Here is a 24,497-nt window from a genome sequence, read left to right on the forward strand (position 1 = left end):
ATGGCACTGGGGAATGTGGGCATTGCCAGTGTTTATATTTTATTTATTTACACACACACACACACACACACACACACATAGATAGATACCCTGCCCATCTGGCTGGGTTTCCCCAGCCACTCTGGCGGCTTCCAACAAAAGATTAAAAATACATTAAAACATCTGTCATTAAAAACTTCCCTAAACAAGGCTGCCTTCAGATGTCTTCTAAACTTCAGATAGTTGTTTATTTCCTTGACATCTGATGGGAGGGTGTTCCACAGAGCGGGCACCACTACCGAGAAGGCCCTCTGCCTGGTTCCCTGTAACCTCACTTCTTTGCAGGAAGGGAACCACCAGAAGGCCCTCAGAGCTGGACCTCAGTGTCCAGGTTGAATGATGGGGGTGGAGACGCTCCTTCAGGTATACTGGACCGAGGCCATTTAGGGCTTTAAAGGTCAGCACCAACACTTTGAATTGTGCTCGGAAACGTACTGGGAGCCAATGCAGGTCTTTCAGGGGAGTCATTTGCCTGCGGGGAAAGAAATCTCTGTGCCCATGTAATTGGCCCGGTTTCAGAAATCAGGTAGTATAGGAGGCTACACTAGTCATGTTAGACTGGTGGGGAAGAATAGGCCTATGAGCGGCAAACAAATTTAGTCCTCTTTATGTTGTGGTAAATCATCTTCAGCAAGGGTCCAGATTGACAACATTCTCAGCCGAATGCCTCTTAGAAATGGGTTAATGATTTTGTATTAACTTTAAAACTAGGGAAGGCCAATCCGGTTCTAATAGCAGCTTCCACAATTGACACATGGCCATTCCTTACCACCCCCTTTGTATGTGTGAATCATAGAAGTGTAGAGTTGGAAGGGAGCGTGACGGTCATCGTATTCATCCCCCTGAAATGCATGAACTGTTGGAATTTTTGACTACATGCCATTCTGTGCAGCTTCACACAGCTTCACACAGTCATTCACAAGGATGACTGAGCAGAGAGGAGTTATCTGCCTGGAGATATGGGACCCTGGATACATCTGTACCGTTGGTTGAGGTCTCACACAGGCATGATGACTTATGACCTTACTGACTGGTCAGTGTGGGGTTCTGAGTTCTGAGAGTTGTTTGGAGTTTGTTAAGAGAGAGCTGGTTAAGATCTGTATCTGTTCCTGTATATAGTAACTTGTAGAGTCCACTGTAAATAATAAACACATCTAAGTAACCAAGTTACCATTAGCAGCGTCTTGTTCCTGCTTCGTCCATCCTGCCTGCAACTGATTGCTTTCTGGAACTCTGTGTATGCTCTGCTAAGGTCTGGCTAAGGTCCTGCAACAGGTCAAAGTTGCAAAACACCAATAGGAACGACATCTTAATAATCCCTGACAGATGGTCATTAAGATATTAAGACTGCACCTGGGACTACCTTCTGCATGCAAAGCATTGCATCTGAGGCCTTCTGCATGCGAAGCAGCGGCTCTGCCACTGAGCTTCTCTTCCTCAAAGAAAAAGCCCAACTTTGTCCATTGGCCCCCACTTTTTGAAAAAAGGTACCCATTGTAATGACACCAGCCCAGCCCATACCCACCACAATTTCTCCGAATAGGGACGTCCTATTCAACAGTAGGGTTTCCATATGTCTGGAATTTCTCAGACGTACCCAGGATACTGTAGTTGGAAGCAGTGTCTGGGTGAAAATTGGCAAAATGTCCCATGTTGGCAGTGCCATTTTTGCTGATTTTGCTAAAAGATAGTTCAAAATAGCTCAAAAACTGCATTATATATATTTTTTGCAAAATAAGTTCAAACTTTGGGGAAAACCAAAGAAAAAGCTGGACTGGTTTTGTGTCCGGATTTTCACTTTTTCAAATATGGCCACCTAATCACCATCATCTTCCAACATACATATATAAAAACATATAATAAAACGTTAAACAGCTTTGCTATACAGGGCTGCCTTTCAGATGTTACTTATCTCTTTGGTTCAGGGGTCGCATTTCTCCCTCCAAAATTTATCCAATGGATACAGGGACATCCTATGGAAAATAAGACGTTCCGGGATTAAATCAGAAACCAGGATGGCTTCTTCAAACCCAGGAGTGTCCCTGGAAAACAAGGACGCTTGGCGGCACTCGGAAGGTCTGGGCACCTTTTAGTATTGTTGTAAGTTGCTACTCTGAACCCCTTCCACCCTCTTTCCCGGGGGGGGGGGGGGCTTTTCAGAAGTAAGGTGTGCGTTTCCTCTTTCACTGCTGGGGATTGAACCCGTGACCGGCTCACCAAATAAATGGCAATATAGAGCTTCTCGGCCACCCTAGGAAAGCAGGTCTTCCCTGGAACTAGGACGGATAGATTGTTCAGGGATTTTGGAGGTCAGATAAAAAAAACTTTCTCTTAGAAGGCGTGGACCAAGGTACACTCCCTCCAAACGTGAAAATAGGAATCCGAGACCTTCTGCATGCAAAGCAACTGATCTACCACTGAGCTGCACCCGCCCCCATGTTGTTGTTTAGTCGTTCAGTCGTGTCGGACTCTTCGTGACCCCCTGGACCAGAGCACGCCAGGCACTCCTGTCTTCCACTGCCACCCGCAGTTTGGTCAGATTCATGTTTGTAGCTTCGAGAACACTGTCCAACCATCTCTTCCTCTGTCGTCCCCTTCTCCTTGTGCCCTCCATCTTTCCCAGCATCAGGGTCTTTTCCAGGGAGTCTTCTCTTCTCATGAGGTGGCCAAAGTATTGGAGTCTCAGCTTCACGATCTGTCCTTCCAGTGAGCACTCAGGGCTGATTTCCTTAAGAATGGATGCATTTGATCTTCTTGCAGTCCATGGGACTCTCAAGAGTCTCCTCCAGCATCATAATTCAAAAGCGTCAATTCTTCGGCAATCAGCCTTCTTTATGGTCCAGCTCTCACTTCCATACATCACTACTGGGAAAACCATAGCTTTTACTATACGGACCTTTGTTGGCAAGGTGATGTCTCTACTTTTTAAAATGCTATCTAGGTTTGTCATTGCTTTCCTCCCAATAAGCAGGCGTCTCTTAATTTCGTGGCTGCTGTCACCATCTGCACTGATCATGGAGCCCAAGAAAGTAAAATCTCTCACTGCCTCCATTTCCTCCCCTTCTATTTACCCGCCCCCATAACAAAGCCTAAATTTATCAATCAGCTCCTGGTTTTTAGAAAAGGTACCCATTGCAATGACACTGGACCAGCCTTTAGGGTTGTCTTAAGTTACTGCTCTAAACCCCTTTTCAGAGATGGGGGTTCGCGTTTCGCTACCGATCGCAGGAATTGAAGGCATTGATTTCTCACTAAATACTGTAAATGGGAATATACTGTACAGTAGATATTGCTGGCTGGGAAGGGAATTTCTGTTTGCAGGGAGCAGGAGGCGGATCTCCTGCCACTCATCCCTCCCTCTGGGCCAATGAGCTCCGTTTCCTAGAGAGGCAGGAAGTGGGGTTTTTTTTGGGGGGGGGGTAGTAGAAGCAAAGTTGGAGGGGAGGGGTCTCCATGCACATCCCCTGAAGAGAAAGAGGCCCGCAGAAAAGCATGAAGAGGTATTATGTATTTTGGGGGGCGGGGGGGGGGCGCGACTTGGGGTTGGGGGTCGGCAGAAGAATTTGCATTCCCTCCCCCTGAACCTATAAACAGAGCATCTGGGAAAGGAGGGGAATGAGGGGAGAGCAGGGAAGGGGCTCCCCACTTTCCCTCTGGGAATCAGCGGGGGGGGCGGGATGCAGGCCATCCTGTTGCAAAGTGGGGTCCTCCCCCCACAATGGGGTTTGCATTGCAAGATCCTTTTCGAAGCGCAGAGATCAAGCCAGGCTCCCAAGGGGGGGGGGGCGAAGACACTTGAGACGAACCAGAAAAGGGTCCCCCCCCCGTGGAACTTAACTACAAAGGGATTTGCAGCCCCACCCTGTGCATGTTGACTCAGCAGTCAGTCCTTCTCCGTTCAAAGGGGGGGGGCAGCCCCATTCCGCCTAGTGATGCTCCTCTCTGCTTAACACCCTCCATCTCCCTTCTCACTGCTGCTCCCCCCAGGCTCTGCCTCCTGCGTCAGGGAGCCGGTCTGGGCAGGATGGGGGGGGGGGCTGAGCTCCTCCAGGACCCTGATCTGCCCCCCTCCGAAATGTGCTGCTGAAGCCCCTGCCTCAGTGGGTCGGAGATGGGGGGGGCAAGCAGGGGAGAGGAAGTCTGCTTTGGTGCAGTGGAAGCAGCTGGAGAGAGGGAGATTTCGAGTGTGTGTGTGTGGGGGGGGTGAGAAGTGGACATTGTCAAGGGAAATCGGCCTCCGGAGCTTCCTTAGTAAGAAAGAGGCTGATGTGAGAAGGAAGGGGAACCCACCCCCCCAGCTCCCCTTTCAGAAATCCTAGTCTGGCCGGCTGAGGTTGCTTTGGCAGAAAGGAAAGAGCCTTGTTGGGTTTCCCATGTGTGTGGGTGCAGTTGGGGAGGGTTTGCTGTGCTTCTTTTGTGCCCCAAAACTGGAGGGAAGAGGCATTTTTCATTTCCTGAAGCATGAAAAAGCACCTCATCAGTTTTCCTCCTGCTTGGCAAGGAAAATGGGCCCATGGATGGCAGGATTTGAAAGTGATCAAGGTCTCAGGAGCCCTTTAAACACCTTCAAGGCCAAGATTGGAGGAATTAAAGAAATACCCCCTCCCCAGCTGGACTTGTGGGAGAGGGGGAGGGGGAGGAAAGTGAAAGCCACCCCCACCCCTGTAGATTTTGATGCTTTCTTTCCAAGAAGAGGCTTCTCCAGATATCCTCTTGGGACTTTGTCGGGAAGGAGAATCAAAGCTCCCAGGGGTGGGAGATCTGGCCTGTCTTGCAGGATTGGCCCAGCGCAGAGGTGCTGAGGGACTTTCTCTGCCGGTGCTGCCAGCCTCGCTCCTGCCTGGCCTCGTCCCCTTCCTGGTTGCCAGGAGGGCCTTATAACACTAAAGGTCTTCTAAAGCCCACCACCTGGGCAATGCTCACACCAGAACCCTGCAAAGTGGGCCAGGATGACAGCCTGTTTCCTGTTTGGAACAGGGGTGGAGACCATTATCCAGCCTGAGGGCCTCATTCGATTCTGAGCAGCCTTTCAGGGTCCACTTTCCATTGATGGGCGGGACAGAGTGGGTGGGGCTATGGGGCTGACTGAGCTTTGTCCAGGAGCTGCCTGCCTTCCAGGGATTTTTTCCAGCCCCACAGAAAAACCTCAGGAGGCAGCTGGGAAGTATTGGAAAGAGGGTGTGGCGCTGGGGAAGTTCCTGAGGGCCAGAGAGAGAAAGAGAGAGGTGACTTGAGGGCCAATGTAGCCCCTGGGTCTGAGGTTCCCCACCCTGCAGTTCGGGTGCTGGGCTTCCACCAGGGAGACCCAATCTCCCATCCCCATTCTCAGGAGGGATGCCCTGTGCCAAGCTTGGACCCCCTGAATATTTCTCCTCCTGTCCTTCCTCCCAGTGTAGGGAAGATAAAAGGGGACACACACACACACACACACACACGTTCCTAAGAGGAAGGACTAGGGGGTCATAAGCCACTGAACTTCATATCTCTGTCCCCTAAACTACAGTCCATGTTAGCGCATAGAGTGCTCTAAATATTTCCATCTGCTCCGCTTCTTCACCCTGGTGCCCTCCAGGTGTTGGTTTTCCTCTGACTGCAAATTCTGCCCATAATTTAGGCGTTTCCCTTATTTTCTTTATTCTAAATGTATCAAAGGTTCAGAAACTGGTTTCTTGGGTGGCTGTTCGGAGGAAAGGAAAAGTGAGGTCTGCAGAGGTACTGACCGTAACACTTTCTGCGAAGCTTCATTAAAAGTTTGGGATTTGATCCTAGAACTTTACAATCCGAAGCTGAATGTCCCCTAAAGACTGAGGCAGCTTATAGTATTATAAAGTGCCTGTAGAAAGGATTACATCCTTCCAGTTCTCTGACTTTGTAATTAGAATTTATGCGTATTAGTTTATTAGTATTGATATTTGTAATTTGTAACAGGTATGCTATCTGTGTAAATGTATCCCACCCTAATTAAATCCATCTTTCTGTGAACCACCCTGAGACCTCCAAGTATAGGGCGGTATATAAATTTAATTAATAACTATTATTATTATTATTATTATTATTATTATTATTTCTTCATTGTTCTCCTAAAAGGGCTGCTCCCTGCATTTAAGTGCATCGTTGCAACAGCTGTGAGAGTCCCAGAAGTGGCCCAGTTTACGCCTCCTCCTCCTCTGTCCTTTCCACTGGCAACACAATGGCCTTCGAGACCCCCTCTGAACGGCCTCTTCTCAGAGGTGGAGTGGAAAGAGGGGCCAGGCAGCTTTCTCAGGTAGGGAAAGAGCAAGGGGAGCAGGGAGGAGGGAAGAGGCACAGATGGGACCACCCAGCCTCCCTCTGTCTTGAGTGGGGATGATGGGGATCTAAGAGAAGCTCTGTTTTCTTCCTCTTCTTCTTCCAGGCCCTCTTGACCTTTGAGGAGGTGGCTGTGGTTTTCACGGAGGAGGAGTGGGCTCTGCTGGATCCTGGCCAAAGAGCTCTGCACAAGGAAGTCATGGAGGAGAATTATGAGATGGTGGCCTCTTTAGGTGAGGGCACATTTTTATTCCTCTTGACTGTTAGACGTTGAAAGAGTAAATCTCCTATTTGAGCCATTTATTCATGGCGTGTCTTCTTCTTTGGCAAATCCTCGTAGACGAATAAGATTGTCTTCCATGAACACGGTCTTAACGGTGTGTCCGTGAGTGACTGTGGAGTCCGATTCTGGATCCACACATCCTTCCACAGTGGGGACATGGGTTTCTGGGCGGGAGTTAATCACAGTTAAGTTTTGCCAAACATTCTTTCCTCTTAGCTTGCTTCTCCCTTTCATCCAGTGTTGTGTAGTGGTTAAGAGCGGTAGACTTGTAATCTGGTGAACCGGGTTCGCATCTGCGCTTCTCCACATGCAACTGCTGGGTGACCTTGGGCTAGTGACATTTCTTTGAAGTCTCTCAGCCTCACTCACCTCACAGAGTGTTTGTTGAGGATGACCAAATTTAGCATAATTACATATATTAGGAAAGGTTTATTATAGTGTTTAGAAAGTATGTAAAGATGGCTTTATTAAAAGTTTGCAAGCATATTGATTAAGGATAGACTAAAATGATAGTGCTTGCACCAGTGTGGTGTAGTGGTTAAGAGCGGTAGACTCATAATCTGGTGAAGTGAGTTTGCGTCTCCGCTCCTCCACATGTAGCTGCTGGGCGACCTTGGGCCAGTCACACTTCTCTGAAGTCTCTCAGCCCCACTCACCTCACAGAGTGTTTGTTATGGGGTAGGAAGGGAAAGGAGAATGTTAGCCACATTGAGACTCCTTAGGGTAGTGATAAAGCGGGATATCAAATCCAAACTCTTCTTCTTCATCCTGAGTTGGTGCTTCTTCAAAGTCCATGATGCCTTGGTAATGACTATTCTGCAATTGGATGATGGTGATGATGATAATTTATTTATTTCCGACCCATCTGCCCGGTTTCCCCAGCCACTCTGGGCGGCTCCCAACAAAATATTAAAAAAGAATCAAACATTAAAAACTTCCCTAAACAGGACTGCCTTCAGATGTCTTCTGAAAGTCAGATAGTTGTTTATTTCCTTGACATCTGATGGGAGGGTGTTCGACTGGGCGGGTGCCGCTACCGAGAAGTGTGTCCCTTCCGATGTTGCTGCACTACAACTCTTGCCATCCCTGGTCATTGGCCATCTTTACTTCGGTTGGGGCTACTTAAGTCCAGCCACATCTTGAGGGCCATAGATGCCTCACATCAGCATAGAAGGTTTCTCTTGGTGCTCAGTGTTACATGGGATTTGAAGGTAGAACTGGATACTAAGGGTTCTTGATATTATTTCAACAGATATTATTATCAACAGTGTGATGCGGCAGCTAAAAAAGCCAATGCAATTCTGGGCTGCATCAATAGGAGTATAGCATCTAGATCAAGGGAAGTAATAGTGCCACTGTATTCTGCTCTGGTCAGACCTCACCTGGAGTACTGTGTCCAGTTCTGGGCACCACAGTTCAAGAAGGACACTGACAAAATGGAACGTGTCCAGAGGAGGGCAACCAAAATGGTCAAAGGCCTGGAAACGATGCCTTATGAGGAACGGCTAAGGGAGCTGGGCATGTTTAGCCTGGAGAAGAGGAGGTTAAGGGGTGATATGATAGCCATGTTCAAATATATAAAAGGATGTCACATAGAGGAGGGAGAAAGGTTGTTTTCTCCTGCTCCAGAGAAGCGGACACGGAGCAATGGATCCAAACTACAAGAAAGAAGATTCCACCTAAACATTAGGAAGAACTTCCTGACAGTAAGAGCTGTTCGACAGTGGAATTTGCTGCCAAGGAGTGTGGTGGAGTCTCCTTCTTTGGAGGTCTTTAAGCAGAGGCTTGACAACCATATGTCAGGAGTGCTCTGATGGTGTTTCCTGCTTGGCAGGGGGTTGGACTCGATGGCCCTTGTGGTCTCTTCCAACTCTATGATTCTATGATTCTATTTTCAGATTTCCTTTCCTAAAATGTGGTACATGGGAGAGGGAGGAATGCTGGATTAGTTAAAATAAGAGAAAGTGTGGATTGGTCTTGCTGCGTGTTTATTTCTCTTGTTTTCTTCCTTGAAGACCTAACAATATTTTCTTTCCCCCAACTTTCAACCAGGTAACATAGAAGACAATCAGAATTATGAGGTGCCACCTGTGAAGTACTTTAGTGTGAGTGAACACCTTAGCACACATCTACAAACTAACAGAGGGGAGAAACCATTCAGATGTATGGAGTGCGGAAAGAGCTTCAGACACTCTTCAAACCTTACTAGACATCAACAGATTCACACAGGGGAGAAACCATTCAGATGTATGGAGTGCGGGAAGAGCTTCAGACAGTCTTCAAACCTTACTAGACATCAACAGATTCACACAGGGGAGAAACCATTTAGGTGTATGGAGTGTGGAAAGAGCTTCAGGCAGAGTAATAACCTTACCAAACATCAACAAACTCACACGGGTGAGAAACCATATAAATGTTTGGCATGTGGAAAGAGCTATACTGTAAGTGGGTCACTTGCAAAACATCAACAAACCCACACAGAAGAGAAATCATATAGATGTATGGAGTGTGGGAAGGGTTTCAGTGAAGCTGGAAAACTTAAAAGACATCACCAAACTCACACAGGGGAGAAACCATATAGATGTATGGAGTGTGGAAAGAGCTTCAGGCAGAGTGATAACCTTACCAAACATCAACAAATTCACACACGGGAGACAGCATATAAATGTTTGGCGTGTGGAAAGAGCTACACTAAAAGTGCGTACCTTGCAAGACATCAACAAACCCACACAGAAGAGAAACCATATAGATGTATGGAGTGTGGGAAGGGTTTCTGTGAAGGTGGACGACTTGCAAGACATCACCGAACTCACACAGGGGAGAAACCATATAGATGTATGGAGTGTGGGAAGGGTTTCTGTGAAGGTGGACGACTTGCAAGACATCACCGAACTCACACAGGGGAGAAACCATATAGATGTATGGAGTGTGGGAAGGGTTTCCGTGAAGGTGGAAAACTTAGAAGACATCACCAAACTCACACAGGGGAGAAACCCTTTAGATGTACAGAGTGTGGAAAGAGCTTTATTCACAATGGAGCACTTATTGTACATCTACGAACTCACACAGGGGAGAAACCGTTTAGATGTATGGAGTGTGGAAAGAGCTTCAGTCAGAAAGGAAACCTTAAAAATCATCAACAAACACACAGGGGAGAAACCATATGAATGTATGGATTGTGGAAAGTGCTTCAGTAAGAGCATAACTCTTAGAAAACATCAACGATCTCACAGAGAAGCAACGGTTTAAATGTTTGGAGTGTGGAAAGTGTTTCAGTTATAATGGAGTTCTTAATAATCACAGACTCACATAGGGGAGAACCCTTGGAGATGTCAAGTTTTCCCCACAGAATTCACTTTGTCCCTCATATCCACAAAATCTCATAGGGGGAAATCCATTGTAAATGCACGGAGAATATTTGATGTTCTGCGGTTGTATGGAGTGTTGTGCATATATGTATTAAAGCAACAAAGGTAATGTCTCATAATAGTAAGTATAATGAAAGATACAATGTACTGTTAGGGATGTGCAGAATATCACACTGGAGTGCTCATTGTGAGTGAACATGTGCTAAGAGTCCATTGATATTTTGTCTTTGCAGAGAGAATTGGGAATGGAGAGTTGTGAAAAGTGGAGCATGACAGTGGTGTTTAGGAAGCAGGATTGGCTCTGGAATCCTAGAACTGTAGAGTTGAAAGGGACTCCAAAGGTCTTCTAGGCATAAAGCCCATTTTTATAATTGCAACAAAGGAACAATGAAAACACAGAGAGGCTGAAACCATGTTCATGCAGAAAGTAATCTTTAAACCATCATATATTGCTTAATCTTGGCTATGGCACTGGGGAATGTGGGCATTGCCAGTGTTTATATTTTATTTATTTACACACACACACACACACACAGATAGATAGATAGATACCCTGCCCATCTGGCTGGGTTTCCCCAGCCACTCTGGGCGGCTTCCAACAAAAGATTAAAAATACATTAAAACATCTGTCATTAAAAACTTCCCTAAACAGGGCTGCCTTCAGATGTCTTCTAAACTTCAGATAGTTGTTTATTTCCTTGACATCTGATGGGAGGGTGTTCCACAGAGCGGGCACCACTACCGAGAAGGCCCTCTGCCTGGTTCCCTGTAACCTCACTTCTTTGCAGGGAGGGAAGCACCAGAAGGCCCTCAGAGCTGGACCTCAGTGTCCAGGTTGAATGATAGGGGTGGAGACACTCCTTCAGGTATACTGGACCGAGGCCATTTAGGGCTTTAAAGGTCAGCATCAGCACTTTGAATTGTGCTCGGAAACGTACTGGGAGCCAACGCAGGTCTTTCAGGGGAGTCATTTGCCTGCGGGGAAATCTCTGTGCCCACGTAATTGGCCCTGTTTCAGAAATCAGGTAGTATAGGAGGCTACACTAGTCATGTTAGACTGGTGGGGAAGAATAGGCCTATGAGCGGCAAACAAATTTAGTCCTCTTTATGTTGTGGTAAATCATCTTCAGCAAGGGTCCAGATTGACAACATTCTCAGCCGAATGCCTCTTAGAAATAGGTTCATGATTTTGTATTAACTTTAAAACTAGGGAAGGCCAGTCCGGTTCTAATAGCAGCTACCACAATTGACACATGGCCATTCCTTACTACCCCCTTTGTATGTGTGAATCATAGAAGTGTAGAGTTAGAATCATAGAGTTGGAAGAGACCACAAGGGCCATCGAGTCCAACCCCCTGCCAAGCAGGAAACACCATCAGAGCACTCCTGACATATGGCTGTCAAGCCTCTGCTTAAAGACCTCCAAAGAAGGAGACTCCACCACACTCCTTGGCAGCAAATTCCACTGTCGAACAGCTCTTACTGTCAGGAAGTTCTTCCCAATGTTTAGGTGGAATCTTCTTTCTTGTAGTTTGGATCCATTGCTCCGTGTCCGCTTCTCTGGAGCAGCAGAAAACAACCTTTCTCCCTCCTCTGTGTGACATCCTTTTATATATTTGAACATGGCTATCATATCACCCCTTAACCTCCTCTTCTCCAGGCTAAACATGCCCAGCTCCCTAAGCCGTTCCTCATAAGGCATCGTTTCCAGGCCTTTGACCATTTTGGTTGCCCTCCTCTGGACACGTTCCAGTTTGTCAGTGTCCTTCTTGAACTGTGGTGCCCAGAACTGGACACAGTACTCCAGGTGAGGTCTGACCAGAGCAGAATACAGCGGCACTATTACTTCCCTTGATCTAGATGCTATACTGCTATTGATGCAGCCCAGAATTGCATTGGCTTTTTTAGCTGCCGCGTCACACTGTTGGCTCATGTCAAGTTTGTGGTCAACCAAGACTCCTAGATCCTTTTCACATGTACTGCTCTCAAGCCAGGTGTCACCCATCTTGTATTTGTGCCTCTCATTTTTTTTGCCCAAGTACAATACTTTATATTTCTCCCTGTTAAAATTCATCTTGTTTGTTTTGGCCCAGTTCTCTAATCTGTCAAGGTCGTTTTGAAGTGTGATCCTGTCCTCTGGGGTGTTAGCCACCCCTCCCAGTTTGGTGTCATCTGCAAATTTGATCAGGATGCCCTTGAGTCCATCATCCAAGTTGTTGATAAAGATGTTGAATAAGACCGGGCCCAAGACAGAACCCTGTGGCACCCCACTAGCCACTCTTCTCCAGGATGAAGAGGAACCATTGATGAGCACCCTTTGGGTCCGGTCAGTCAGCCAGTTACAAATCCACTGAGTGGTAGCATAGTCAAGACCGCATTTTACCAGCTTCTTTACAAGAATATCATGGGGCACCTTGTCAAATGCCTTGCTGAAATCAAGGTAGGCTACATCCACTGCGTTCCCTTCATCTACCAGGCTTGTAATTCTGTCAAAAAATGAGATCAGGTTAGTCTGACATGACTTATTTTTCCGAACTCCATGCTGACTATTGGTGATCACAGCATTCCTTTCTAGGTGCTCACAGACTGTTTGCTTAATAATCTGCTCCAGAATCTTCCCTGGTATTGATGTCAGACTGACTGGGTGATAATTATTTGGGTCCTCTCTTTTCCCCTTTTTGAAAATAGGGACAACATTTGCCCTCCTCCAGTCTGCTGGGACTTCGCCTGTTCTCCAGGAATTCTCAAAGATGACTGCCAGTGGTTCTGAGATCACATCTGCCGGTTCTTTTAATACTCTTGGATGCAGTTCGTCTGGCCCTGGAGACTTGAATACATCTAAACTAGCCAAGTATTCTTGTACTATCTCCTTAGTTATTCTGGGCTGTGTTTTCTCTGCTGAATCATTTGCTCCAAATTCTTCAGGTCGGGCATTGTTTTCTTTATCGGAGAAGACTGAGGCAAAGAAGGCATTGAGGAGTTCAGCCCTTTCTGTGTCCCCTGTTTGCATTTCACCATCTTCTCCTCTGAGTGACCCCACTGTTTCTTTTTTCTTCCTTTTGCTACGAACATACCCATAAAAGCCTTTTTTGTTGCTTTTAACCTCTCTAGCAAGCCTGAGTTCATTCTGTGCTTTAGCTTTTCTGACTTTGTGTCTACACGTGCTGGCTATTTGTTTGAATTCCTCTTTGGTGGTTTCCCCCCTTTTCCATTTTTTGTACACATCCTTTTTTAATCTTAACTCAGTTAAAAGTTCTTTAGATAGCCACCCTGGCTTCTTTAGGCACCTTCCATGTTTCCGTCTCATTGGTATTGCCTGAAGTTGTGCTTTTACTATCTCCCTCTTAACAAACTCCCAGCCATCATGAACTCCCTTTCCTTTTAGTATTACTGTCCATGGGATCTCACCCAGCACTTCCCTAAGTTTTATGAAGTCGGCTTTCTTAAAGTCAAGAAATTGAGTCCTAGTATGCTTGGCTGCTCCTTTCCGCTGTATAGTAAACTTCAGAAGAGCATGATCACTTGCGCCTAATGATCCTTCCACTTCTACCCCATTAACCAGGTCATCAACATTGGTTAGGACCAGATCTAAAATGGCTGTTCCTCTTGTTGCTTCTCCCACTTTCTGGACAATGAAGTTGTCTGCAAGGCCAGTGAGGAATTTGTTTGACCTTATGCTCTTGGCTGAGTTTGACATCCAACAAATATCCGGGTAATTGAAGTCCCCCATTACTACTATCTCCCTTCCTTTTGCATGCTTGGCCATCTGTTCCAGGAAGGCATCATCTATGTCCTCCGTTTGGCTTGGGGATCTATAGTAAACTCCCACAATGAGGTCAATGTTATTCTTCTCTCCCTTAATTTTGACCCAAATGCTCTCACTTTGGCTTTGAGGTTCTAAATCTTGGATCTCTTCACAGGTATACACATCCCTGACATATAACGCCACTCCTCCTCCTTTCTTGTCTGGTCTGTTTCTCTGAAATAGATTGTATCCCTCCATTTTTACATTCCAATCGTGGGACTTATCCCACCAGGTTTCAGTGATGCCTATTATGTCATATTTAGTTTGCTGTACCAAGAGCTCAAGCTCATCTTGTTTATTTCCCATGCTTTGTGCATTAGTGTACAGACATTGAAGTCCATTAGTCATTCCCCCGTGTCTCTTATTTAAGGATTTTTTCCTCCCACCACTAGGTCTGCTTGCTGTTTGCTCCATTTGGTCTATGACATTTGGATGATCATCTTCATCAATTGATAGACTCTTACCTTCAGGAGCACTGTCTCCCTCCCCCACATTAGTCAGTTTAAAGCCCTCCTGATGAGGTTTCTGAGTTTTTTGGCAAAAACATTCCTCCCAACCGTTGTGAGGTGCAGCCCATCGCTTGCCAGAAGTCCATCTTCAAGAAACTGCAGTCCGTGATCTAAGAATCCAAACCGTTCCTGTTTACACCATTTGCGAAGCCAGCTGTTTACTTCCACTATTTTCCCCTCTCTCCCTGGGCCACGTCGTTCAACTGGGAGGACAGATGAGATGACGATTTGTGCATTTAATTGCTTCAATTTCCTGCCCAGAGCCTCGTAGTCTCTTTTGATCTTCTGGAGGCTATTGCTTGCAGTGTCATTGGTTCCCACATGAACCAAGAGGAAGGGGTATTTGTCAGTGGGTTTTATGATTCCTGGCAGTCGTTCAGTTACATCTTGGATCTTAGCCCCGGGGAGACAGCACACTTCCCGAGACATCTTGTCAGGCCCACAGATCACTGCTTCTGTTCCCCTCAGTAGGGAATCCCCTATCACCACTACACGCCTCCTCTTAGGTTTGGTCAGGGTTCTTCTGTGAGTGGTCCGTTCCAAGGTCGCCTGCACGTTGGAAGGGAGCGTGACGGTCATCGTATTCATCCCCCTGAAATGCATGAACTGTTGGAATTTTTGACTACATGCCATTCTGTGCAGCTTCACACAGCTTCACACAGTCATTCACAAGGATGACTGAGCAGAGAGGAGTTATCTGCCTGGAGATATGGGACCCTGGATACAGCTGTACCGTTGGTTGAGGTCTCACACAGGCATGATGACTTATGACCTTACTGACTGGATAGTTTGTTGGTCAGTGTGGTGTTCTGAGTTCTGAGAGTTGTTTGGAGTTTGTTAAGAGAGAGCTGGTTAAGATCTGTATCTGTTCCTGTATATAGTAACTTGTAGAGTCTGCTGTAAATAATAAACACATCTAAGTAACCAAGTTACCATTAGCAGCGTCTTGTTCCTGCTTCGTCCATCCTGCCTGCAACTGATTGCTTTCTGGAACTCTGTGTATGCTCTGCTAAGGTCTGGCTAAGGTCCTGCAACAGGTCAAAGTTGCAAAACACCAATAGGAACGACATCTTAATAATCCCTGACAGATGGTCATTAAGATATTAAGACTGCACCTGGGACTTCCTTCTGCATGCAAAGCATTGCATCTGAGGCCTTCTGCATGCGAAGCAACTGCTCTGCCACTGAGCTTCGCTCCCTCAAAGAAAAAGCCCAACTTTGTGCATTGGCCCCCACTTTTTGAAAAAAGGTACGCATTGTAATGACACCGGACCAGCCCATACCCACCGCAATTTCTCCGAATAGGGACGTCCTATTCAACAGAAGGGTTTCCATATGTCTGGAATTTCTCAGTCGTATCCAGGATACTGTAGTTGGAAGCAGTGTCTGGGTGAAAATTGGCAAAATGTCCCATGTTGGCAGTGCCACTTTTGCTGATTTTGCTAAAAGATAGTTCAAAATAGCTCAAAAACTGCATTATATATATTTTTTGCAAAATAAGTTCAAACTTTGGGGAAAACTAAAGAAAAAGCTGGACTGGTTTTGTGTCCGGATTTTCACTTTTTGAAATATGGCCACCTAATCATCATCATCTTCCAACATACATATATAAAAACATATAATAAAACGTTAAACAGCTTTGCTATACAGGGCTGCCTTTCAGATGTTACTTATCTCTTTGGTTCAGGGGTCGCATTTCTCCCTCCAAAATTTATCCAATGGATACAGGGACATCCTATGGAAAATAAGACGTTCCGGGATTAAATCAGACACCGGGATGGCTTCTGTAAACCCAGGAGTGTCCCTGGAAAACAAGGACGCTTGGCGGCACTCGGAAGGTCTGGGCACCTTTTAGTATTGTTGTAAGTTGCTACTCTGAACCCCTCCCACCCTCTTTCCCGGGGGGGGGGGCGCTTTTCAGAAGTAAGGTGTGCGTTTCCTCTTTCGCTGCCGGGGATTGAACCCGTGACCGTCTCACCAAATAAATGGCAATACAGAGCTTCTCGGCCACCATAGGAAAACAGGTCTTCCCCAGAATTAGGACGGATAGATTGTTCAGGGATTTTGGAGGTCAGATAAAAAAAACTTTCTCTTAGAAGGCGTGGACCACGGTACACTCCCACCAAACGTGAAAATAGGAATCCGAGACCTTCTGCATGCAAAGCAACTGATCTACCACTGAGCTGCACCCGCCCCCATGTTGTTGTTTAGTCGTTCAGTCGTGTCCGACTCTTCGTGACCCCATGGACCAGAGCACGCCAGGCACTCCTGTCTTCCACTGCCACCCGCAGTTTGGTCAAACTCATGCTGGTAGCTTCAAGAACACTGTCCAACCATCTCGTCCTCTGTCTTCCCCTTCTCCTTGTGCCCTCCATCTTTCCCAGCATCAGTGTCTTTTCCAGGGAGTCTTCTCTTCTCATGAGGTGGCCAAAGTACTGGAGCCTCAGCTTCAGGATCTGTCCTTCCAGTGAGCACTCAGGGCTGATTTCCTTAAGAATGGATGCGTTTGATCTTCTTGCAGTCCATGGGACTCTCAAGAGTCTCCTCCAGCACCATAATTCAAAAGCATCAATTCTTCGGCGATCAGCCTTCTTTATGGTCCAGCTCTCACTTCCATACATCACTACTGGGAAAACCATAGCTTTTACTATACGGACCTTTGTTGGCAAGGTGATGTCTCTACTTTTTAAAATGCTGTCTAGGTTTGTCATTGCTTTTCTCCCAAGAAGCAGGCGTCTCTTAATTTTGTGGCTGCTGTCACCATCTGCACTGATCATGGAGCCCAAGAAAGTAAAATCTCTCACTGCCTCCATTTCTTCCCCTTCTATTTACCCGCCCCCATAACAAAGCCTAAATTTATCCAGCAGCTCCTGGTTTTTAGAAAAGGTACCCATTGAAATGACACTGGACCAGCCTTTAGGGTTGTCTTAAGTTACTGCTCTAAACCCCTTTTCAGAGATGGGGGTTCGCCTTTCGCTACCGCTCGCAGGAACTGAAGGCATTGATTTCTTACTAAATACTGTAAATGGGAATATACTGTACAGTAGATATTGGTGGCTGGGAAGGGAATTTCTGTTTGCAGGGAGTGGGAAGCGGATCTCCTGCCACTCATCCCTCCCTCTGGGCCAATGAGCTCCGTTTCCTAGAGAGGCAGGAAGTGGGGTTTTTTTTGGGGGGGGGTAGTAGAAGCAAAGTTGGAGGGGAGGGGTCTCCATGCACATCCCCGGAAGAGAAAGAGGCCCGCAGAGGAGGATGAAGAGGTATTACGTATTTTGGGGGGAGGGAGGCGCGACTTGGGGTTGGGGGTCGGCAGAAGAATTTGCATTTCCTCCCCCTGAACCTATAAACAGAGCATCTGGGAAAGGAGAGTGGGGGGGGGGATGAGGGGAGAGCAGGGAAGGGCTCCCAACTTTCCCTCTGGGAATCATGGAGGGGGGGGCGGGATGCAGGCCATCCTGTTGCAAAGTGGGGTCCTCCCCCCACAATGGGGTTTGCATTGCAAGATCCTTTTTGAAGCGCAGAGATCAAGCCAGGCTCCGGGGGGGGGGGCGAAGACACTTGAGACGAACCAGAAAAGGGCGCCCCCTCCCCAGTGCAACTTAACTACAAAGGGATTTGCAGCCCCACCCTCTGCATGTTGACGGAGAAGGACTGACTTCTTTCTCCGTTCAAAGGGGGGGGGGCAGCCCCATTCCACCTAGTGATGCTCCTCTCTGTTTAACACCCTCCATCTCCCTTCTCACTGCTGCTCCCCCCAGGCTCTGCCTCCTGCGTCTGGGAGCCGGTCTGGGCGGGGGCGGGGGGCTGAGCTCCTCCAGGACCCTGATCTGCCCCCCTCCGAAATGTGCTGCTGAAGCCCCTGCCTCAGTGGGGCAGAGATCGGGAGGGCAAGCAGGGGAGAGGAAGTGGAAGCAGCTGGAGAACAGAGTCGCCTCTGGATTGGGGGAGAGGGAGGAGATTTTGAGTTGGGTGGGGGGTGAGAGATGGACAGTGTCAAGGGAAATCAGCCTCTGGAGCCTCCTTATTAAGAACGGGCTGATGTGAGAAGGAAGCAAAAGGAAACAAGGATTTGCTTCTTGGGAAGGGGGAGCCCCCCCCCGCTCCCCTTTCAGAAATCCTAGTCTGGCCGGCTGAGGTTGCTTTGGCACAACGGAAAGAGCCTTGTTGGGTTTCCCATGTTGGGGGGGGGGTGTTGCTGTGCTGCTTTTGTGCCCCAAAACAGAATCATAGCACTGTAGAGTTGGAAGGGACCCTGAGGGTCATCTAGTCCAACCCCCTGCAATGCAGGAATATGCAGCTGGTCCATACAGGGATCGAACCTGCAACCTTGGCGTTATCAGCACCATGGTCTAACCAACTGAGCTATCCAGGCTTATATAAAACTGGAGGGAAGAGGCATTTTTCATTTCCTGAAGCATGAACAAGCACCTCATCGGTTTCCCTCCTGCTTGGCAAGGGAAATGGGCCCATGGATGCCAGGATTTGAAAGTGATCAAGGTCTCAGGAGCCCTTTAAACACCTTCAAGGCCAAGATTGGAGGAATTAAAGAAATGCCCCCTCCCCAGCTGGACTTGGGGGAAAGGGGGAGGGGGAGGAAACTGAAAGCCACCACCACCCCTGCAGATTTTGATGCTCCTTCTTTCCAAAAAGAGGCTTCTCCAGACATCCTCTTGGGACTTTGTCGGAAAGGAGAATCAAAGCCCCCAGGGGTGGGAGATCTGGCCTGCCTTGCAGGATTGGCCCAGCGCAGAGGTGCTGAGGGACTTTCTCTGCCGGTGCTGCCAGCCTCACTCCTGCCTGGCCTCGTCCCTATCCGGGTTGCCAGGAGGGTCTTATAATACTGTAGGTGATCTAAAGCCCAACTCCGGGTATAGGGCAGTATATAAATTCTAATAATAATAATAATAATAATAATAAATGCATTGTTCTCCTGAAAGAGCTGCTCCCTGCTTTGAATTGCTTCATGGCAACAGCTGAGTCCTGGAAGTGGCCCAGTTTCCGCCTCCTTGTCCTCCATCTCTCCCTCAGGCAGCGCAATGGCCTCAGAAGCACCGTTTGGACCATCTCTTCTTAAAGATGGAGTAGAAAGAGGAGCCAGGCAGCTTCCTCAGGTAGGGAAAGAGCAACGGGAACAGGTAGGAGGGAAGAGGCACAGATGGGACCACCCAGCCTCCCTCTGTGTTTAGAGGGGATGATGGGGACCAAAGAGAAGCTCTGTTTTCTCCCTCTTCTTCCAGGCCCTCTTGACCTTTGAGGAGGTGGCTGTGTTTTTCACGGAGGAGGAGTGGGCTCTGCTGGATCCAGGCCAAAGAGCTCTGCACAAGGAAGTCATGGAGGAGAATTATGAGATGGTGGCCTCTCTAGGTGAGGACATATTTTTATCCCTCTTAACTCATGGACTTCAAAGATGCGAACCTGCTGTTTGAGCCATTTATTCATGCCATGAAGGAGCAACATAGGGCCTGTAAGACAGAGCTATTCTGCCTGGCTTTTAATTTGAATTCAGCCTGATCTTTTATTTCCCTTCTCTTCCCTCCCCCTCCCCTTTTATGAAGATTACCAGCTCTGAGACCCCCACAACTAATTCAAACCCTGGCCTCCTCACTGGCCCAAGTAGGACTAATTCAGCAAGCTAGTTCTGGTGATTATCTAATATTTATTAGATGGATTTTCCCTAAATTGATTTCTGAAACCCGGCCAATTACGTGGGCAGAGAGATTTCTTTCCCCGCAGGCAAATGACTCCCCTGAAAGACCTGCATTGGCTCCCAGTACGTTTCCGAGCACAATTCAAAGTGTTGGTGCTGACCTTTAAAGCCCTAAACGGCCTTGGCCCAGTATACCTGAAGGAGCGTCTCCACCCCCATCATTCTGCCCAGACACTGAGGTCCAGCGCTGAGGGCCTTCTGGTGGTTCCCTCGCTGCAAGAAGCCAAGTTACAGGGAACCAGGCAGAGGGCCTTCTTGATAGTGGTGTCCACCCTGTGGAACGCCCTCCCACCAGATGTCAAAGAGAACAACATAGAATCATAGAATCATAGAGTTGGAAGAGACCACAAGGGCCATCGAGTCCAACCCCCTGCCAAGCAGGAAACACCATCAGAGCACTCCTGACATATGGTTGTCAAGCCTCTGCTTAAAGACCTCCCAAGAAGGAGACTCCACCACACTCCTTGGCAGCAAATTCCACTGTACCAGACTTTTAGAAGACATCTGAAGGCAGCCCTGTTTAGGGAAGCTTTTAATGTTTAACAGACCACTGTATTTTAATACTTTGTCGGAAGCCGCCCAGGGTGGCTGGGGAGACCCAGCCAAATGGGCGGGTTATAAATAATAAATTAAATCAATCAATCAATCATACATCATATTTATAATAAATAAAATCAAGCGCTCCTCGTAAGGCTTGGTTTCCAGACCCTTGATCATCTTGGTTGCCCCCCTCTGCACACCTTCCAGCTTGTCAACATCCTTCTTAAATTGTGGTGCCCAGAATTAAACACCATATTCCAGGTGTGGTCTGACCAAGGCAGAATAGAGCGGTATTATTACTTCCCTTGATCTGGACACTAGACTTCTGTGGATGCAGCCTAGAATAGCATTAGCTGGTTTTTGGGACACCGGATGTTACTTGAAAAGATTATTATTTTGGATACTTTTACAGTCATAGATGAAGCAAATAACACTTCTGTTTCACTTATTCCACATAGGAGAGATACTCAAGTCTGAGCTCATCTCACCGGAAACAGAAAAATATGGAGACATTGTCCTGGATCAATTGAGAGGTATGTCCTTCCGCTTTGCTGGAAGACTGTATCTTTGTGTATCTCATTTCAGTGTGTAGGAATATAAAAAGAGCCCATCAGGATGAGGGCCCCTGTTTTTCTGCATCCTGTTCTGAGAGAGACTGTCAAGGAGAAACCCACTAGAAGGGCCGGAGGGCAACAGCAGTCTCTCAACTCACGAATTTTCTCTTAAACAATAACATGCTGTAAATTTTATATCCGTATTCCATAATTGTGATAGTTGTTCCCCAAACCCCCACTTCATATCCTTTTTAAATATTTCATTCAAATGATGATATCGTAACCATGTTGTCAACATTCCTGGTAAATCCTTCAACCCTTTTAATTTAAATTCTCCACCCTCCACTCTTAATAAATAAGTCACCCAACTTTCCGCCATAGTTTTATTTTCACCGCAATGGCTTCCAAAGGTGAAAGTCAAAGTGGTGTTTTAGCTCCCAATAAATTTTTATATATGTCCCATATTCCAGGGGCATCCAACTTCCAAGAGACTGCAATCTACTTACGGTATTAAAAAAAAACCTGGCAGTGATCTCATTGTTAGAGTTGTTGAGCTTTTTTTGGGAATATGATAAAAAAAAACCCACCTACTTTTCCCTTTCATTTCCAGCAGATACCTAATTCAGTTTTGTACATCTTAGCTAATTTACTCGGTGTCAGATACCACCTATACATCCTTTTCATAAAATTCTTCAGTGTGCGACATGCTGTATATTTTAAATCTCTTCCACATTTCTCCCAAGCACTCATCTCTATATTATGGTCTGTATCTCTTGCCCAGTGAATCATAGCTGGTTTTACCAGTTCATCCTCTTCTCATAACAAATAGAATTGAGTTGTGATCAGAAATAGTCCTCAGTAGAATTTGCACTTTTTTGGGTCTTAAATCTTAGTTCTTTAGTTATGCATATTTAATTATTTTCCCAGAGGAATTCTTACCATTGTAATAAAATATCAGTTGTCTTTCTAGTGAGTGTTTGTATCTCCATTTTTTCTCATTTGGCGCAAAGACTCACCAAGACTCATTTTTTCTCCTTCAACAATTGCCTGTACCCTGATAATTCTTCCTTGGTCATCTTTAAAAAAATTGTTACGGATAAAAACCATGTTTATATGCATTACCACATTGATCTTTTTAGTTTATCGCTGGTTATAAACTCTTCAACAAATATTTTGGTTACCAATACTCCGGTGTGTCAACTTGCAACATGTGTCTCCTGCAATAAGAGACTATTTTCTGGGATTATTTCATTTCCTTAAAATGTGGTATATAAGAGAGGGGAGATTGTTGGAGGTGTTGAAATAAGAGAAGGTGCTGATTGGTCTTGCTGTGTATTCTCTTGTTCTGTTCCTTGAAATCCTAACAATATTTTCTTATCCCCCACTTAAAACCAGGTGATGAAGAAGGCAATCAGAATTATGAGGGGCCATCTGTAAAGTACGTCAGTGTGAGTGAACACCTTAGCACACATCTACAAAATAACACAGAGGAGAAACCCTTTAAATGTATGGAGTGTGGAAAGAGCTTCAATAAAAATGGAAATCTTACTGCACATCAACGAATTCACACAGGGGAGAAACCATTTAGATGTATGGAGTGTGGAAAGTGCTTCAGTGAAAGCGGTAATCTTACTGTACACCAACGAACTCACACGGGTGAGAAACCATTTAAGTGTATGGAGTGTGGAAAGAGCTTCCGTGAAAATGGAAAACTTATTATACATCAACGAACTCACACCGGTGAGAAACCCTTTAGATGTACGGAGTGTGGGCAGAGCTTCAGTCAGAATGGAACTCTTACAACACATCTACAAATTCACACAGGGGAGAAACCCTTTAAATGTAAGGAGTGTGGGCAGAGCTTCAGTCGGAATAGAACTCTTACAGCACATCTACGAATTCACACAGGGGAGAAGCCGTTTAAATGTATGGAGTGTGGGCAAAGCTTCAGTCACAATGGACGCCTTACTCTACATCAACGAACCCATACAGGAGAGAAACCATTTAGATGTATGGAGTGTGGGAAGTGCTTCAGTCAGTGTTCACACCTAACTCTACATCAACGAACCCATACAGGAGAGAAACCATTTAAATGTATGGAGTGTGGGCAGAGCTTCAGTTCGTGTTCACAACTTACTCTACATCAACGAACTCATACAGGGGAGAAACCATTTAAATGTATGGAGTGTGGGCAGAGCTTCAGTCGGTGTTCACAGCTTACCCTGCACCAACGAACTCATACAGGGGAGAAACCATATAAATGTTTGGAGTGTGGAACGAGCTTCATTTGTAGTTCGAGACTCACTGTGCACCAGCAAAGTCACACCGGGGAGAAACCATTTACATGTTTGGAGTGTGGGAAGTGCTTCAGTCAGTGTTCACACCTTACTATACATCAACGATCTCACACAGGGGAGAAACCATTTAAATGTATGGATTGTGGAAAGTGCTTCAGTCATAGTGGATCTCTTGCAAAGCATCAACAAATTCACACAGGGGAGAAACCATTTAAGTGTATGGAGTGTGGAAAGAACTTCAGACAGTGTTCACACCTTATTAGACATAAACGAACTCACACAGGGGAGAAACCATTTAAATGTATGGATTGTGGGAAATGCTTCAGTCATAGTGGAGGTCTTACAAGACATCTACAAACTCACACAGGGGAGAAACCCTTTAAATGTTTGGAGTGTGGAAAGAGCTTTAGTGAAAATGGAAAACTTACAATACATCAACGAACTCATACAGGGGAAAAACCATTTAAATGTATGGAGTGTGGAAAGAGCTTTAGTGTAAGTACAAAACTTATAATACATCAACAAACTCACACGGGTGAGAAACCATTTAAATGAATGGAGTGTGGGAAGTGCTTCAGTTATAACTGAGTTATTAATAAACACCTATGAACTCTCACAGGGGAGAACCCATTTAGATGTATGGAGTGTGCCATGTTTTTCCAGCAGATGTTGGACACTTTGTCCCTCGTTTCAACAAACTCATACAGGGAAAAATCAATTGTAAATGTATGGAGTGTATTTGATGTTCTGGTGTTTGTATGGAATCTTGTGCATATATGTATTAAGACAGTGAAGGTAATGTCTCGTAATAGTAAGTATAATGAAAGATACAATGTACTGTTTGGGGTATTCAGAATGTGGCTCTGGAGTGCTCATTGTGAGTGAACATGTGCTGAGAATCCATTGATATTTGATCTTTGGCAGACATAGTTAAGAATGGAGAGTTGTGAAAAGTAGAACACAACAGTGGTGTTTAGGAAGCAGTATTGGCTTTGGAATCCTAGAACTGTAGAGTTGAGAGGGACTCCAAGGGTCTAGTCCAACTCCCTGTTATAAGAACAGCACCATTTTTATAATTGCAATAAAGGAACAATGAAAACACAGAAA

General features: G+C 46.2%; 1 protein-coding gene across 6 annotated transcripts; it reads left to right on the plus strand.

The window, feature by feature from the left end:
* Window positions 1–3,471: 3,471 nt before the first annotated feature.
* On the plus strand, window positions 3,472–24,497 carry LOC310670393 (uncharacterized protein). Of its 6 annotated transcripts, none has more exons than XM_083425665.1 (5): window positions 3,472–3,539; window positions 6,147–6,304; window positions 19,530–19,656; window positions 20,998–21,072; window positions 22,489–24,497. In XM_083425665.1, exons 2-5 carry the CDS (start codon window positions 6,230–6,232, stop codon window positions 23,943–23,945), a joined length of 1,734 nt encoding a protein of 577 aa, XP_083281791.1. In that variant the 5' UTR covers window positions 3,472–3,539; window positions 6,147–6,229; the 3' UTR covers window positions 23,946–24,497. The 6 variants fall into 6 exon arrangements, with proteins under 6 accessions (XP_083281791.1, XP_083281792.1, XP_083281789.1 ...); XM_083425664.1 differs by lacking the exons at window positions 3,472–3,539; window positions 6,147–6,304 and adding exons at window positions 17,451–17,552; window positions 19,230–19,403; XM_083425666.1 differs by lacking the exons at window positions 3,472–3,539; window positions 19,530–19,656 and adding an exon at window positions 6,434–6,560 and having other exon boundaries at window positions 6,099–6,304.

This window comes from Podarcis tiliguerta (assembly GCF_965153285.1).
Source record: "Podarcis tiliguerta genome assembly, chromosome: 2".
NCBI classification, from domain to species: Eukaryota; Metazoa; Chordata; class Lepidosauria; order Squamata; family Lacertidae; genus Podarcis; species Podarcis tiliguerta.

What these genes read in the sequence shown, in the direction of transcription:
- LOC310670393 (XM_083425665.1), top strand. Translation starts at nt 6,230, where the DNA reads ATGGCCTTCGAGACCCCCTCTGAACGGCCTCTTCTCAGAGGTGGAGTG. An exon ending in GGGCCAGGCAGCTTTCTCAG is followed by an intron (nt 6,305 to 19,529) that starts GTAGGGAAAGAG and finishes CTCTTCTTCCAG; the next exon opens with GCCCTCTTGACCTTTGAGGA. An exon ending in TGTCCTGGATCAATTGAGAG is followed by an intron (nt 21,073 to 22,488) that starts GTATGTCCTTCC and finishes ACTTAAAACCAG; the next exon opens with GTGATGAAGAAGGCAATCAG.